Below are 15,663 nucleotides of genomic sequence, written 5' to 3'. Positions count from 1 at the left end.
GGTAGCCTCAGGTTTAGAACTGAAAGCCACTTACTTTATCTATTCCCAGACCAAATGTATGGTAGGCAGCCACCTCTTCAAATCAGCCCATCAGTTCCTTGTCGGCCAGGTAGTTTTACAATCCCTTGTTAATTACTCCTCATTCTTAGAGTGCTTTGTTTTGCAGCATCTCCCTCTCCCTTTTCGTGTCCCCATATTAGGGTAACTTTTCAGGTGATGGAAAGCATTAAGAAGCAGGTGCATGAATGTGCCCAGGACTCCACATTCTGCCTTAGGCTGTGATGTTGCCTGTGGGCAACTTGCAACATATCAGAGCCACCAAACCAAAGCAGCGATTGTCTCTCCCCACCCCCGGTCTGTCTGTCTCTGTGTGTGTCTCTCTCTCTGAGTTAAAATTTCCTCCCTCCCGGCTAATGGAACATATTAATTGCTTGGTGCAACAGCTGAAGACAGTGGTGGCTGGTCCCCTTTGGGGCTGATGGGGCAGAAGCCAGGGAGCCCACCAGTAGGTGGCGCCAGAGCCAATGAGAGAGGCAGAGCCAACTAAGTCTAATTTTGTCCCCATTCTCCTCCTTCCTGCTGACTTCTACAAGGTGCAAAACTGAGAGTGTCACAGCTCTCTAGCTGCCCCTGTCTGTGGGAACAACTTCTGGAGGAGAATCAAGCTAATCTATACTACCATTTGAATACTTTTTGTAATAAACTATCCCTGGCTTGCTACCACTTTTGTGTCTTAATGTGTATTTATTTAAGTACATACAACATGCATGCGTGCACACACATTTGATATCCAACATTCCTTCCATCATGAAGCCCAAGGCAGGATACGCAGAATTCCCAACCAGGCATTGATAAAATTCAGGCTTGCTTAGCTTCATCAAGCTGGTTGCATCTTCTGCCTTCAGACCATGACCTGGGCTCAACCTGGTTTCCCAGGTGAGCTCCTCATTTGGCAAAACCAGCAAACACCTACAAATGCTTACAGGGTTGTTTTTAGAGAACCATGTGGCTTCTTGTTGTAAGTACCAAATGCTACGTGTGAAATGGGTGATCAGGATTGCTGATTATTTGGACTGTGTTACTTATGGCTCTTTCCATCTCGCCAAAGCGAAGTGCTTACCTTCAGGCGCATATCTTCACACCTCAATGCTGGGAACCTCATTTATCCAAATGATTTCGGGTGGGTGAGGAAGAACGCAGAGTATGTACATTACCAAAGAGTGAGGAAAATGGGGGGCGTTGCTTATATTGGCCCACATCTGCAGAAGACAATTGGCTATTGCGACAAAGTCAGGAGCATTTTGGATAAGTGAGGGTCAGTCAAGTTTCTGTTCTCCTTCTGCTCCCCTCTTCAAGTAAACTGGAACAGTTCTCCACAGCTAACCAAAAAATACGAGGTAGCTACTGGAGTACCCAAAAGGTGTGCTCAGAATCAGTAGTTTACAATCGATGGATGGTGATGAAAACTCGTTTCTTGCCTCTGTGATGCGCCGTCGGCACCTTCTGTTGCACAACCATTGCATTCCATTTCTCATTATGTGTTGGGTTCCCTTTATTTTGTGCTTCTGACTGATTTATTAGGAGGAGTAGTCCTCTCGTTTTTTTAAAGCTTTTTTCCACCTCCCTGTTCCTGAAGGCTGAGGACAGATGGCATTTAGAGTCAGGGCTGTGAAGTGTAACGTGCTAAACTTTTAAAATAAGCATGTTTTTCAACAAGAAAATACATTGCATAGCTTCTGACAGACATCCTATTTTTATTTTGTTGATGAAGAAATGTCGTGTTCCTTCAACCTGGGCTTGCCTTTGGCCCACTCTCAAAACCACGGGGACAATAGTGTCAGGCTAACACTCCCAAGAGCTATGAAGACTGAAGCTGTGGCAGCCAGCGTCCCTTACCTTCTGGCTTATTGGAGATTTCCCCTCAACAATTTGCAAATGGTCACACATTTCTTGTTTCCCCCCACTTTGGGGCGAATTGCTGTGTTTTAAATGCGATGCAATGTTCTGCAAGTTGAATACACCTGCAGTGCTCATCGGCAGACGCTTTTCAAAACGGAACACCCAGCCGCTGTCATAAATTCAATTCATATATACAGCTGCTTCAGTGGTTAATAGTATTATTGTCCATTGCCAGCTTTTTTTTGCTGCTGTGACTGATGCCTTATTGCATGGCATGGCAGTAAATTCTGGGCAAATCATCATTGCTAATGATATTTGCCGGCAGGCAGGAATTGCTGCTTCACTCTTCTCAGCTATGGTTCTCTGCAAAAGGAGCCGGATAACGTTTGGCCTCTTTTTGCTTTGTAGAAATTATGAGGCGCATAAAACCCCGACCAAGAAATATGCCAAAACCAAGTACGACTTTGTGGGAAGAAACCAGAGCGAACTTTCTGTCTTGAAGGATGACATTTTAGAGGTAATGCAGCGCTTGTTTTGACCTTTCCCCTTCCCCGGTAATTTTCTGCTCCGTGCGGCACGCTTCTTGAATCATGTCGCTAAAAGTTTCTGTGGAGCTTAGGGAAATTTGCATTTAATGTGATTAGTTCAGCTGCATGCTTTTTTTTTTTCCTGGAAGCATTCAGAGAATTGACAGCATTAGAACAGAAGGAGATGCTGGGGGAACGTATGACCCTGCAGACTTTCTTGGACTCCAGCTCCCACCAGCATGGCCAATGGTCAGGGATGATGGGACTTGTAGTCTAGCAACACCTGGGGGGCACAGGTCCCCCACCCTGGACCTCCTGCATGCAGAGCCACAGGATCCACTCTTCTCTGGACCCTCCTAAAGCAGAGAACACCACTGTCAGCTGATTAAAAACTGCATTTTAGGTGTGCAGCTTTGAAACTGTTTCCCCAGGAAACCCTGGTGGTTCCTTGCAAGCATATAAAACCTTGCTGTAAACATAGGTTTGTTTAAATCAGTTTTTTTATATAATCCTCAAAACACTTGCAGCCGGTCTGCAAATATATCACTGGGCATGTCGCATGTTGTGACTGCTTGTAACGTGCGAATTACAGGAAAAGCCGAGTCCGTTGTAGCTATATTTGGAAATGTAAGAATATTCAGAATCCTTTTTATAATGCTGAAGAGAACCTGAAGAAGACACCGGGTTCAATCCATTTAGATGAATCAGATTGCAGGTGATGGAAGATCCCCTGTATGGAGCACGGTTGCTAGGCAGAATTAGACCATGGTGGGCAAAATTCTGTTCTAGGGTAAGGGAGTGCCCTGTTTTTTTCCTATCATGTAGGTGACGAGCTGACTTCCCACTTCCTTATGACCACGTTTGCTTTGCTCCAGGTTCTCGACGACAGGAAGCAGTGGTGGAAAGTCCAAAACGCCAGCGGGGTCACAGGATTCGTGCCAAACAACATCTTGGAGCCTCTCCGATCTCAGGAAAGCGGCAGTGTGGAGCCATCGTATACGCACACCATACAGGTATGTATCCCCCCGTTCTGTAGATGGTTCTTGCAGGAGAAAGCGGGTGAGGCTTTTCCCCAGAGGGGAAAGGCTCAGGCCAATCTGTAGAATGATACCCCAGGAACGCCAGGCGAAGCAAGCTCATTCTGGGAGCCTGGCAAAGCCAGTTCTATCTCAGCGTGGCAGTTGTGGAAGAGAGTCAAACAGGTCAGGTGGAGAGCTATCCGTCAGGCAGAGATTTGTGAGTGTCAGTTTCAGAGCACAGTAGATTATCTTGCAAATGCAATACAGATTCACTTCCCTTTTATTTACAAGCTGACTTGATTCTTCCTCGTGTGGAGCAGAATCCGTCCCTTTAAAGAGTTGTCTTTAAATATATTTAAGTCCTCCATTTGTCTGCATTATTTAGTTTCAAAGTCCGCTCGTGGATTTATTTGCGTTTCAAATAATTTCAAATGCTTGTTCTATATCGCTAGCTGTTGATGCCAAAGAGGGAATTTGAATTATTTAAGGTAGGGTTGTGTTCCGCACCCCTTTTCCACTGCCACTTCCTCCTTGACATTCCCCCACCCCTCTGTAAGTTTGAACCCTGACCTTTTCTCAAATTTTGCATTGCATGTGTGTGGACTGATGGTTTTCTGGCTGGTTTGAGGTGGAAGTATGAAGCTTTGACTGTATAGAAAAAGTTCTCTAGATGCCATGTGTAGCCACTGAGTGCTGTCAAGATTCTTTTGTGTTTTGAAGGTTTGGGAACAAGTTTTGTAGTTGATGGTGCACTTTGCAACGAAGCGCCTTCCTTTTTGCTGCTAAAATCGGAAGCAAATAAGGATTCAGTAAAACTGACAGTTTCAAATAAAACACACAGCTATCTCTCCACCCTCTCATTAACCCTGACACTGTAGCAGACAATAACTTGTGTATGATATGTACAGATGACTTTGTACAGAGGAAAGTCATTTAGATGCACCTGGCTTTTGTCACTCGAGATGCAGAATTTTGGGACCCACCTTATTTCTGTCACTGAACACTGTTTTAAACTGTTTTTAATCCTGGGTTTTAATTGCTGTAACCCACTCCGTGATCTTAAAGGTGGAGGGCAGGTATTTATTATTAATAATAAAACAATAACAACAGCAATTTTCTTCTATATTTCTATGTTTTTAAAGGAACCCATATTGTTCATGAGGTTTAGGTTTGCTGTTCCTTTTTGCTTCTTAGAATAAGGCAATATTCCTCTCTGTTCCTGACCTAAACTCCAACTAAACCTGTCTGATCTTCCCTTGAAATTGCATCATTTTCAGTTGTATTGTCTGAGCCAAAAGCTAAAGCCTTTAATAGGATAATGAAGATTTTCCATTATTTACCATTCATTATTCAGAGGCTAAGATACTGACTTATACAAATCATAATGTAGCAATAAAGACTGATGGAAATATTAGGAAGGTCTTGAATTACTGGTTTCAGGAGAATTCCAGCCCTAATTCCTGGAAAGTTGATAGAGATAATAATAATCTGGGCAAGCATTGATTACGCTTGATCAGACTCAACCTTTGTCTCTTGTGAAACTACAGTGTGTACTTTCACTATTTTCAATAGTTGTGCAGTGGAGAGTTGGTCATATTTCTTCTTCTTCATCACCTTCATCTTCATCATCATCACCTTCTTCTTCTTCTTCTTCTTCTGGTGTCCTTAGCTTTCTCCTCAACCAAGGTTCTCAGGGCTGCTCACAAAGGGGTAATAATAATTCAGAACAGCATAGAAACCATTAAAAAAAACTTTAACAAGAATTTTAACAGTTACATCTGCAATCTCAGCAATAGCAGTGGACAGTATACAACACTCTAGCTAGTTTCTATAGCAGAAGTAAGGAACCTATGACTACAACTCCCATAATCCCTGACCTGCCTTGGCAAGGACTGCTACAGGAGCGCAGCCACCACAGAAAAGGCTCTGAAGAGGCGATGTGAGTAGATTCTTCCCTTAACAACCATAGCATACAGGAAGTTTCACATGGGACTAATAGGTCCTTAAGATTTAAAGGGCACACAGCACACTCCCAAAGATGGTACATTTGAACAGAGAACTGTACCCGTATCTTTTCCTCTCACAGGGAGATAAGCACCTCAGGAGGGCGATTTTGAGTGCAGAAATGATTTAATCACTACCTTCCCTCAGAACTGTTCCTCCAACCCAAACTGCTTTTGTTGTTCCTGTTCTTTTCAGGTTACAGGCAATAGTATGTGGCATCTAATTTGGTCCCTGGGTGCCTGAGCTCCAGATCATTTAGGATAATACTTGTACTTTAAATTGCACTTGAGGCATGGGGTGGTGGGTTTTTTTTGGCTTTGACTATGGAGTGTTGAGGTAATTGAAGGCCATAAGGAACTGAGGAGGGGGTCCACAGCTTGTTAGGGTGGGAGCCTCTCATGTGTGTATTTTTAAAAAAACAACAACACCCCTGCAACTTGGTAGGATCCTGTATGGAGTGTGGTTAGTTTGGGAAGGGATATAAATTTTTGAGCAGGCCCAGGAGATCCTTAATAACTGACTATCTGGGCAAGATCAGCACATTTCGAACAAAAAAACCAGAGAAACTAATCCTTCAGAGGTGTGTAAGCATGTTCAGGAAAATGAGTCAGTGGTCCTCACGCTGCGATCTATCAAGCAGAGGGAATTGCAAAGTCACAACATATATCAAACAGCAGGCCTAGATTGTTTCCATGTTTTGTTTGCACTGTGTGGTGTGAAGCATGTTGTTGGAGTGTTCCGGAATTTCTGCTGTGCTGATCAGTTTTCATTTATCTGTTGGTTTGTTGGTGTTTTATATACTGCCCAATTAACCATGTCCTCTGGGTGGTTCACAAATTTAAAACAATATGAATGCAGTCACCAGCAATCAGGTAAAACAATGCTGAAACGGCATGAGTCCAAAAATTAGCATGATATTTCGTGAAGCAGCCTAGTAAGGGGCAAACCACAATAGTTCTAATTAAAAGGCCCAGGGGAGCAAAAAGTGAGGAAAGATCACAGGGCCCAGGCAAGCGTCTGCCAGGAGAGCGTTCCATGGCTGGGGTGTCACCATTAAGAAGGCCCACCTCACTACCTCAGATGGATGAACCTGGAGAAGACTCCAACAATGATCCTCTTGTATGTTTTCCCTTTTGGTTTATAACATATTGACTACCTAGTTGCAGCGTCATAATACTCACAGTAATGAAACCATTCATGGGTGTTTGGGTCAGACTTTCACACTAGGCAAGTTGTGGACTTATTTTGGTCTTGGATATATTCAGTATTGAGGCTGCTGCCCCCTTTGAGTCCTCCTGCCAATTTTGTCTCCTTGACCCTGTGAAAGCAGAGCCCTGCCTCTAAACAACCCTGCCCCTACTGGTAGGTAATTTTCATAGTCTGTTTTGAAGCAGTTATTTGTTGTCAAAACTTGTTATAATCCATGGATCCCACTTTTAAAAAATAATGGATGTGAAAGTATTGCATGAGCAAATTGAACTTTATTTTTATGAGGAAGGTTTCACAAGACCCCAAGGAAGAGGCTGGAGGTTTCCTGAAATGATCCCATCCCCAGGGCACTTAGTAAGTCTGGACCTGGCCACACCTTAGCTGGCAGATCACCCAAGAGTCCCCAAGAGCCAGCCAGAGCTTCAGTTTCACTAATGCGCAAAGCATGGGAAATAAACAAGATGAGCTTGAGCTCCTGGTACAGCAAACTAAATATGACATAATAGGAATCACTGAAACCTGGTGGGATAAATCCCACGATTGGAATGTAATAATGGAGGGATACAATCTATTTCAAAGAAACAGACCAGACAAGAAAGGAGGAGGAGTGGCGTTATATGTCAGGGATGTGTATACCTGTGAAGAGATCCAAGATTTAGAACCTCAAAGCCAAAGTGAGAGCATTTGGGTGAAAATTAAGGGAGAGAAGAATAACAGTGACCTCATTGTGGGAGTTTACTATAGATCCCCAAGCCAAATGGAGGACATAGATGATGCCTTCCTGGAACAGATGGCCAAGCATGCAAAAGGAAGGGAGATAGTAGTAATGGGGGACTTCAATTACCCTGATATTTGTTGGATGTCAAACTCAGCCAAGAGCATAAGGTCAAACAGATTCCTCACTGCCCTTGCAGACAACTTCATTGTCCAGAAAGTGGGAGAAGCAACAAGAGGAACAGCCATTTTAGATCTGGTCCTAACCAATGTTGATGACCTGGTTAGTGGGGTAGAAGTGGAAGGATCATTAGGCGCGAGTGATCATGCTCTTCTGAAGTTTACTATACAGCGGAAAGGAGCAGCCAAGCATACTAGGACTCAATTTCTCGACTTTAAGAAAGCCGACTTCATAAAGCTTAGGGAAGTGCTGGGTGAGATCCCATGGACAGTAATACTAAAAGGAAAGGGAGTTCAAGATGGCTGGGAGTTTGTTAAGAGGGAGATAGTAAAAGCACAACTTCAGGCAATACCAATGAGACGGAAACATGGAAGGTGCCTAAAGAAGCCAGGGTGGCTATCTAAAGAACTTTTAACTGAGTTAAGATTAAAAAAGGATGTGTACAAAAAATGGAAAAGGGGGGAAACCACCAAAGAGGAATTCAAACAAATAGCCAGCACGTGTAGACACAAAGTCAGAAAAGCTAAAGCACAAAATGAACTCAGGCTTGCTAGAGAGGTTAAAAGCAACAAAAAAGGCTTTTATGGGTATGTTCGTAGCAAAAGGAAGAACAAAGAAACCATGGGGTCACTCAGAGGAGAAGATGGTGAAATGCAAACAGGGGACACAGAAAGGGCTGAACTCCTCAATGCTTTCTTTGCCTCAGTCTTCTCCGATAAAGAAAACAATGCCCGACCTGAAGAATTTGGAGCAAATGATTCAGCAGAGGAAACACAACCCAGAATAACTAAGGAGATAGTACAAGAATACTTGGCTAGTCTAGATGTATTCAAGTCTCCAGGGCCAGATGAACTGCATCCAAGAGTATTAAAAGAACTGGCAGATGTGATTTCAGAACCACTGGCAGTCATCTTTGAGAATTCCTGGAGAACAGGCGAAGTCCCCGCAGACTGGAGGAGGGCAAATGTTGTCCCTATTTTCAAAAAGGGGGAAAGAGAGGACCCAAATAATTACCGCCCAGTCAGTCTGACATCAATACCAGGGAAGATTCTGGAGCAGATCATTAAGCAAACAGTCTGTGAGCACCTAGAAAGGAATGCTGTGATCACCAATAGTCAGCATGGATTTCTGAAAAATAAGTCATGTCAGACTAACCTGATCTCGTTTTTTGACAGAATTACAAGCCTGGTAGATGAAGGGAACGCAGTGGATGTAGTCTACCTTGATTTCAGCAAGGCATTTGACAAGGTGCCCCATGATATTCTTGTAAAGAAGCTGGTAAAATGCGGTCTTGACTATGCTACCACTCAGTGGATTTGTAACTGGCTGACTGACCGAACCCAAAGGGTGCTCATCAATGGTTCCTCTTCATCCTGGAGAAGAGTGACTAGTGGGGTGCCACAGGGTTCTGTCTTGGGCCCGGTCTTATTCAACATCTTTATCAACGACTTGGATGATGGACTCAAGGGCATCCTGATCAAATTTGCAGATGACACCAAACTGGGAGGGGTGACTAACACCCCAGAGGACAGGATCACACTTCAAAACGACCTTGACAGATTAGAGAACTGGGCCAAAACAAACAAGATGAATTTTAACAGGGAGAAATGTAAAGTATTGCACTTGGGCAAAAAAAATGAGAGGCACAAATACAAGATGGGGGACACCTGGCTTGAGAGCAGTACATGTGAAAAGGATCTAGGAGTCTTGGTTGACCACAAACTTGACATGAGCCAACAATGTGACGCGGCAGCTAAAAAAGCCAATGCAATTCTGGGCCTCATCAATAGGAGTATAGCATCTAGATCAAGGGAAGTAATAGTGCCACTGTATTCTGCTCTGGTCAGACCTCACCTGGAGTACTGTGTCCAGTTCTGGGCACCACAGTTCAAGAAGGACACTGACAAACTGGAACGTGTCCAGAGGAGGGCAACCAAAATGGTCAAAGGCCTGGAAACGATGCCTTATGAGGAACGGCTAAGGGAGCTGGGCATGTTTAGCCTGGAGAAGAGGAGGTTACGGGGTGATATGATAGCCATGTACAAATATATAAAAGGATGTCACATAGAGGAGGGAGAAAGGCTGTTTTCTGCTGCTCCAGAGAAGCGGACACGGAGCAATGGATCCAAACTACAAGAAAGAAGATTCCACCTAAACATTAGGAAGAACTTCCTGACAGTAAGAGCTGTTCGACAGTGGAATTTGCTGCCAAGGAGTGTGGTGGAGTCTCCTTCTTTGGAGGTCTTTAAGCAGAGGCTTGACAACCATATGTCAGGAGTGCTCTGATGGTGTTTCCTGCTTGGCAGGGGGTTGGACTCGATGGCCCTTGTGGTCTCTTCCAACTCTATGATTCTATGATTCTATGATTCAGTTCCACCCTCCTCAGTGGAAGAGACAACAGACAGAGACCATCACTCCACCCAGGAAGACGATCATAGAATTGTATTGTTGGGAGTGGCCCCAAGTCCAGCCCCCTTGCAATGCAGGAATCTCAACTATAGCATCTATGACAGATGGCATTCCAACCTCTGCTTAAAAACCCCCAAGGAAGGAGCGTCCACCACCTTCCGATGGAGTCCATTTCACTGTTGAACAGCTCTTACTGTCAGAAAGTTATTCCTGATCTTTAGCCAGAACCTCCTTCCTTGTAACTTCTTGTAACTATTGGTTGGCTCCTGCCCTCTGGAGCAGGAGAAAATAAGCTTGCTCCATGTGACATCCCTTTATATTTTTGAAGATGGCTATCTCAGTCTCCTCTTTACTAGGCTAAACATACCCAGCTCCTTCAACCGTTCCTCATAAGGCTTGGTTTCCAGACCCTTGATCATCTTGGTTGCCCTTCTCTGCACACTTTCTAGCTTGTCAATATCCTTCTTAAATTGTGGCACCCAAAACTGGAAACCGTACTCCAGACATGGCCTGACCATGACAGAATAGAGTGGTACTGTTACTTCCCTTGATTGGGACACTATAATTCTGTTGATTCGGCTTCAGAATCATTCATCAGACCTCCTGCTTTCTCAAAACTCACATCACTAGAAAGAGCAGCCCACCCTTATGCCTGAAGTAGTTCCACCACCCAAGACACCAGCTCAGAAGCCACCACCTTTAATCAAGCCAGGCTCCTTTAAGGGTGGCACTCTTGTTCCCTGTAGGGGTGGAGCCAACAGCCCAAAGGGAGTCAAATCCCTCCTGAAGACTCAGTCAGGAGTTTAATAGTTGTTGGAGCAATATTCAAGTTTTGCTTGTTTGGCACTCAGATGCACTCTGAGCTCTCCGTGGTGCTGATCATATCCTTGCCCTCCCTGTCTAGAGCCTGCCTTTCTGGACTTTGTCCTTGGCCTGGCTGCCCTAGAGCCAGGACTCAGCTGTGCCCCATCTGTCCTAGAACCCCACCCACAGCAGTGACTACTTCCTGAAACCGAACAGTATGTGACCGTGCAATGTTAAGACTTGCAAATAAAAGAGATACCTGTGGCCTGGAGGTGCTGAAGCAGAACAGAGCATGTGGAGCCTGTCCACCTCCCCATCTGTTTCCTCCATAGTGGAAGGAATGAGGTTGAAAGGAGAAAGTTCCATCCCAAGGACCCAGCAGGATGAGAGCTCAGTACTTCCACCTCTCTGCCTGAGCGCAATATGGGCAAGAGAAGAAGAAGCGAGTGCCAAATTCACCACGGAGTCCTGTGCTGTAGCTGTTAGTTTGCTCTGCATCCCTTTCCATGGAGGTGGGGAGCAGAAAGGAGAACCTAATTCGCCGTCTTCTTTTTATTTTATTTTTTAAAATGCCCCACAGTCCCCAAAGCTCTGTTTATGCCCTTCTCCTAGAAGAGGAAAATAGTGTCATGCAATGTACAAATTGAGTAAGTCTAAACAAAACAGTGGATGTCAAAGATAATGTAGCAAAAGTTCTTGCCTGATACCAGTGGGCAGGGACTTCCAGAGAGTAGCTGATGCCACATGGAAGGATCGGTTCCTCTGTGGGCAGATATGTCAGTTTCAGTTTCTCTTTTTCCCAGTCTTAAACTCAGCTCTCCACATTTCCACATGAGTTTGCCAGGGATAGGGAATTAAAGTCTTCATGAAGATTCACCAGCCTTTTAGTGCAAATCTCTCCTCATATATGCATTTCTGTATGCAATTTGCTAATATGCCCCGTTTTGCAAAGCAGTTTTCCCTAACGCAACACATTTTTGTATGCTCTTTTCACTGAAACATGCATTCCATGTACACTTTACATTAGTTTGTGCAGTTGTTTTTGCAGATTAAAAGGTAAAGGGACCCCTGACCATTAGGTCCAGTCGTGACCGACTCTGGGGTTGCGGCACTCATCTAACTTTATTGGCCGAGGGAGCCAGCGTGCAGCTTCCAGGTCATGTGGCCAGCATGACTAAGCCACTTCTGGCGAACCAGAGCAGCGCACGGAAACGCCGTTTGCCTTGCCGCCGGAGCGGTACCTATTTATCTACTTGCACTTTGATGTGCTTTCGAACTGCTAGATTGGCAGAAGCAGGGACCGAGCAACAGGAAGGAGCTCACCCCGTCACGGGGATTCGAACTGCCGACCTTCTGATCGGCAAGTCCTAGGCTCTGTGGTTTAACCCACAGCGCCACCCGCGTCCCTTATTTTTACACATTACTTTTACACATTATTTGAGTCTAAATTCGGCGAAGGGAGGCTAGGAATTCTAAAGTTTGATATTGATTCAATTAAAAATCATAGCTCCTAATCCAACGCATTGCATTCACTACAAGAGGCAGAAAAATTACTAATTGGTGCAGCAAGACCCTAAGTAATTTTTAAGTGATCCATGGGACGGGGGAGGTTTGAGAACCACAGATAAGGAAAAATGCATATGAGTGAACATGTACAAAATGGACAGAGGTCAGAAATGGGACTCCTAAGATACAAGCCTACCCTCACTTTACAGCTCAGCATATTGCCTCATTGCCCTTTTAATCCTGGCACTGGTTTAATGAGGTTTTTTTTATATTATTAATAATTCTTCCTGCTGCCAAAAGATCTTGGCCATTTGCTCCTACTTGCAAACACGCTGGTGCCAAGTTTGACCAGGTTTTCCCCTTGGGATTCACTGCTTCCCCTTTGTATTCTTTGGAGTCCACCACTAAACCTTCCACAAGTCTCTTTATTTATCCGTTTGTGGCAAATGTCTCTCTGTGGGGGTGCAGCTTCTCTTTCACACACATTTCCCGTGCCCAGATCTCCTGCCAGCTTGCTTAGATCCAACACAAGTGCCCACTGCCAACTGCTCTTACACCCCCCCCCCCCTTTCTCAGCTGCCTGGGAAATGTGTTGCAAATGAAGGAATGCGCATGGGCAGGTGCTCATTCGGCAGTTGCCAGAATTGTCATTAAGTCTTTGCCAGGAAACCATGCAGTACCATTCTAGCAGAACTGATCGGTTGGGGACGAAGAGGAGGCGGAGGTGTTCTTTTTAAAAAGAAAGTTTAATTAAACAGCTACTGTGTTGAGTTTCTTGTTTCCAAATTTATCCAAATGGTGACTGCACTTTTTGGAAAAAGAAAACTGTTGCATGTGCAAGGCCTGCTCAGACAGATTGCTTTTTTCCCCCTTTGTTAATTTGATTTGGTCCGTACAATTATGTACAGGGGTATAAAGCCTGTGCAGAGAAAATCTAGGCTTTGAGTCTGCTCTCATTTTTACTGGGCAGAGCTGGGAGTGTGGAGTTAGCCACCTCCTTCTACAAATAGAGCATGGTGGGAGATGGTGAATGGGACTTCAGCTGGGAGTTATTATTTTATATAAAAATTTTTTAAAGCCGGGCTCAGGGTGACTAACACCAGTAAAATTACAGTAAAAACATAATAGGGGGGGGGGGTTTAAAATACAGGTTAAAATGCAATTTAAAATGCAGCCTCATTTTAAAAGTAGCCCATAGATCAAATCCATAAGGGGAGGGAAACATAAGGGTCAGACTGAGTCCAAACCAAAGGCCAGGCACAACAGCTCTGTCTTGCAGGCCCTGCGGAAAGATGTCAAGTCCCAAAGGGCCCTAGTCTCTTGTGACAGAGCGTTCTACCAAGTCGGGGCCAGTACTGAAAAGGCCCTGGTCCTAGTTGAGACCAATCTAACCACCTTGCAACCTCCAAAAAGTTGTCATTTGTGGACCTTAAGGTCCTCCACGGGGCATACCAGGAGAGGCGGTCCCGTAACTACATGGGTCCTAGGCCTCATAGGGCTTTAAAGGTCAAAACTAGCACCTTAAACCTGACCCTGTACTCCCCCGGGAGCCAGTGCAGTTGGTAAAGCACTGGATGAATGTGATCCCACAGCAAGAACCCCGTAAGGAGCCTCGCCGTGGCATTCTGCACCCGCTGGAGTTTCTGGGTCAGCTTCAAGGGCAGCCCTGCATAGAGCAAGTTACAATAATCAAGCCTGGAGGTGACCGTCACAAGGATCATTGTGGCCAGGCAGGGCGAGAAAGGTGCCTTCCAGATGTTTTGGATGTTCGGGAAGAGAAGGCTCTTAATGGCTGTTAGCCATTATGACACCACTGTCTAGTGCTTTGTATCCACATATACCACTTCCTGGGAATCACAATACAGGAAACTCCCCACATGTGTGAGATGTTCTTCTGCATGACCACGCACATGTACAGTGCTGGGAATCTGGAAGTGGCGGGTGGCTCGTGAGGATGCCCTCCCCAGAGCCCAAAGAGGATGTCCTCTTCGGGCTTCGGGTGTGTGGGTGTCTCCTTGCGAGCCAGAGGCACGGCGGGGCATTGCTGAGCCTGCTCAGCTGAACGCGGCTGCTGCTGCGCTACCCTGTGCACTAGCTGTTAGTCGGGGAGGCTGAGCAGCCTCAACAAAGCCCAGTGTGCCTCTGGCTTATGTGGAGCCCCTGCTCAAATTCCCAAGAGGATATCCACTTTGGACTCTGGGGAGCGTCTCCTCGCGAGCCACAAGGACTCTCCAGGGTGTTCCCCACTTGCACACATTTCTTTTATGTGTGTGGGGACCCGGAACGTAACCCCCACATAAGTGGGGAGCCGCCTCTATATGTCTCTTCCTGTCCCCTGCCTTCACATCATGGTCCACAGAGCTCCCTGGCTAACATTGACCCCCCCCATAGTTGTATCCATTCAATTCCTGAGTTACACATCCCCACAGGCAACTTGAGGGATTTTTTATTTAAAACCTAATATTTCTATTTTTGGGGACGCGGGTGGCTCTGTGGGTAAAAGCCTCAGCGCCTAGGGCTTGCCGATCGAAAGGTCGGCGGTTCGAATCCCCGTGGCGGGGTGCGCTCCCGTTGCTCGGTCCCAGCGCCTGCCAACCTAGCAGTTCGAAAGCACCCCCGGGTGCAAGTAGATAAATAGGGACCGCTTACTAGGGGGAAGGTAAACGGCGTTCCGTGTGCGGCTCTGGCTCGCCAGATGCAGCTTGTCACGCTGGCCACGTGACCCGGAAGTGTCTCCGGACAGCGCTGGCCCCCGGCCTCTTAAGTGAGATGGGCGCACAACCCCAGAGTCTGTCAAGACTGGCCCGTACGGGCAGGGGCACCTTTACCTTTATTTCTATTTTTAACAAGTTTCTGGTCCTTATGACTCACATCAGCATAGGTGCCATCTTGTGCTGGAGATTGTGGGTGACCGCAACAAAGGGCTTCAACTTTGCCCATTGACTTTGTGGGGGCCCAGTGAATATCAGTATCACTGAGAACATATTGCCCATTTAAAAAGCGCATGACTTGGAAAAAGCATTGCATTACCACATGATACAGTCTATTATCCCATGAGTTGTTATTATCCCAGGAGGCAGATAGGTAATACAGTCTAAACCACTGTATTATATTTTAGTATAATATAACACACCCGTAATGCACTCCTGAGCTAATATAACACAAGCCATGGTTTGCTTTGCTTTGTGACTGCACATTGTCGTCCCAGCTGGTGATGGTGGGAATTCTAATAGGAATTCAAAAATTGGCAAGTAATTGCTGCCATCAAGAGTCAATGAAGGCTACTTAAAATGCTGGAAGGCTGCTGATTCTGTGGTTGACGTTTCAACGTTGTTCCAACTTGTCTAATTTGCTTTGGTTTACTTTGCTTTTCTTGTAGCAATTACTGGGA

The 15,663-nt window shown here is 45.5% G+C and overlaps 1 protein-coding gene across 5 annotated transcripts in view; it reads left to right on the top strand.

The window, feature by feature from the left end:
* Nucleotides 1-15,663, top strand: part of EPS8 (EGFR pathway substrate 8, signaling adaptor) — a 145,415-nt gene that overhangs the window by 120,770 nt on the left and 8,982 nt on the right. For 4 of the 5 annotated variants that reach the window (XM_077935246.1, XM_028746067.2, XM_077935247.1 and 1 more), the window contains 2 exons: nucleotides 2,308-2,416; nucleotides 3,302-3,439. In XM_077935246.1, coding sequence (XP_077791372.1) covers nucleotides 2,308-2,416; nucleotides 3,302-3,439 — 247 coding nt within the window. Of the gene's footprint in view, nucleotides 1-2,307; nucleotides 2,417-3,301; nucleotides 3,440-3,897; nucleotides 3,934-15,663 lie in introns of all 5 variants that reach the window. The other variant, XM_077935248.1, reaches the window with a different exon arrangement.

The sequence above is a fragment of the Podarcis muralis genome, chromosome 10, assembly GCF_964188315.1.
Source record: "Podarcis muralis chromosome 10, rPodMur119.hap1.1, whole genome shotgun sequence".
NCBI classification, from domain to species: domain Eukaryota; kingdom Metazoa; phylum Chordata; class Lepidosauria; order Squamata; family Lacertidae; genus Podarcis; species Podarcis muralis.
Note: the sequence above shows the minus strand (reverse complement) of the source record. Positions and strands in the feature narration are given on the sequence as shown.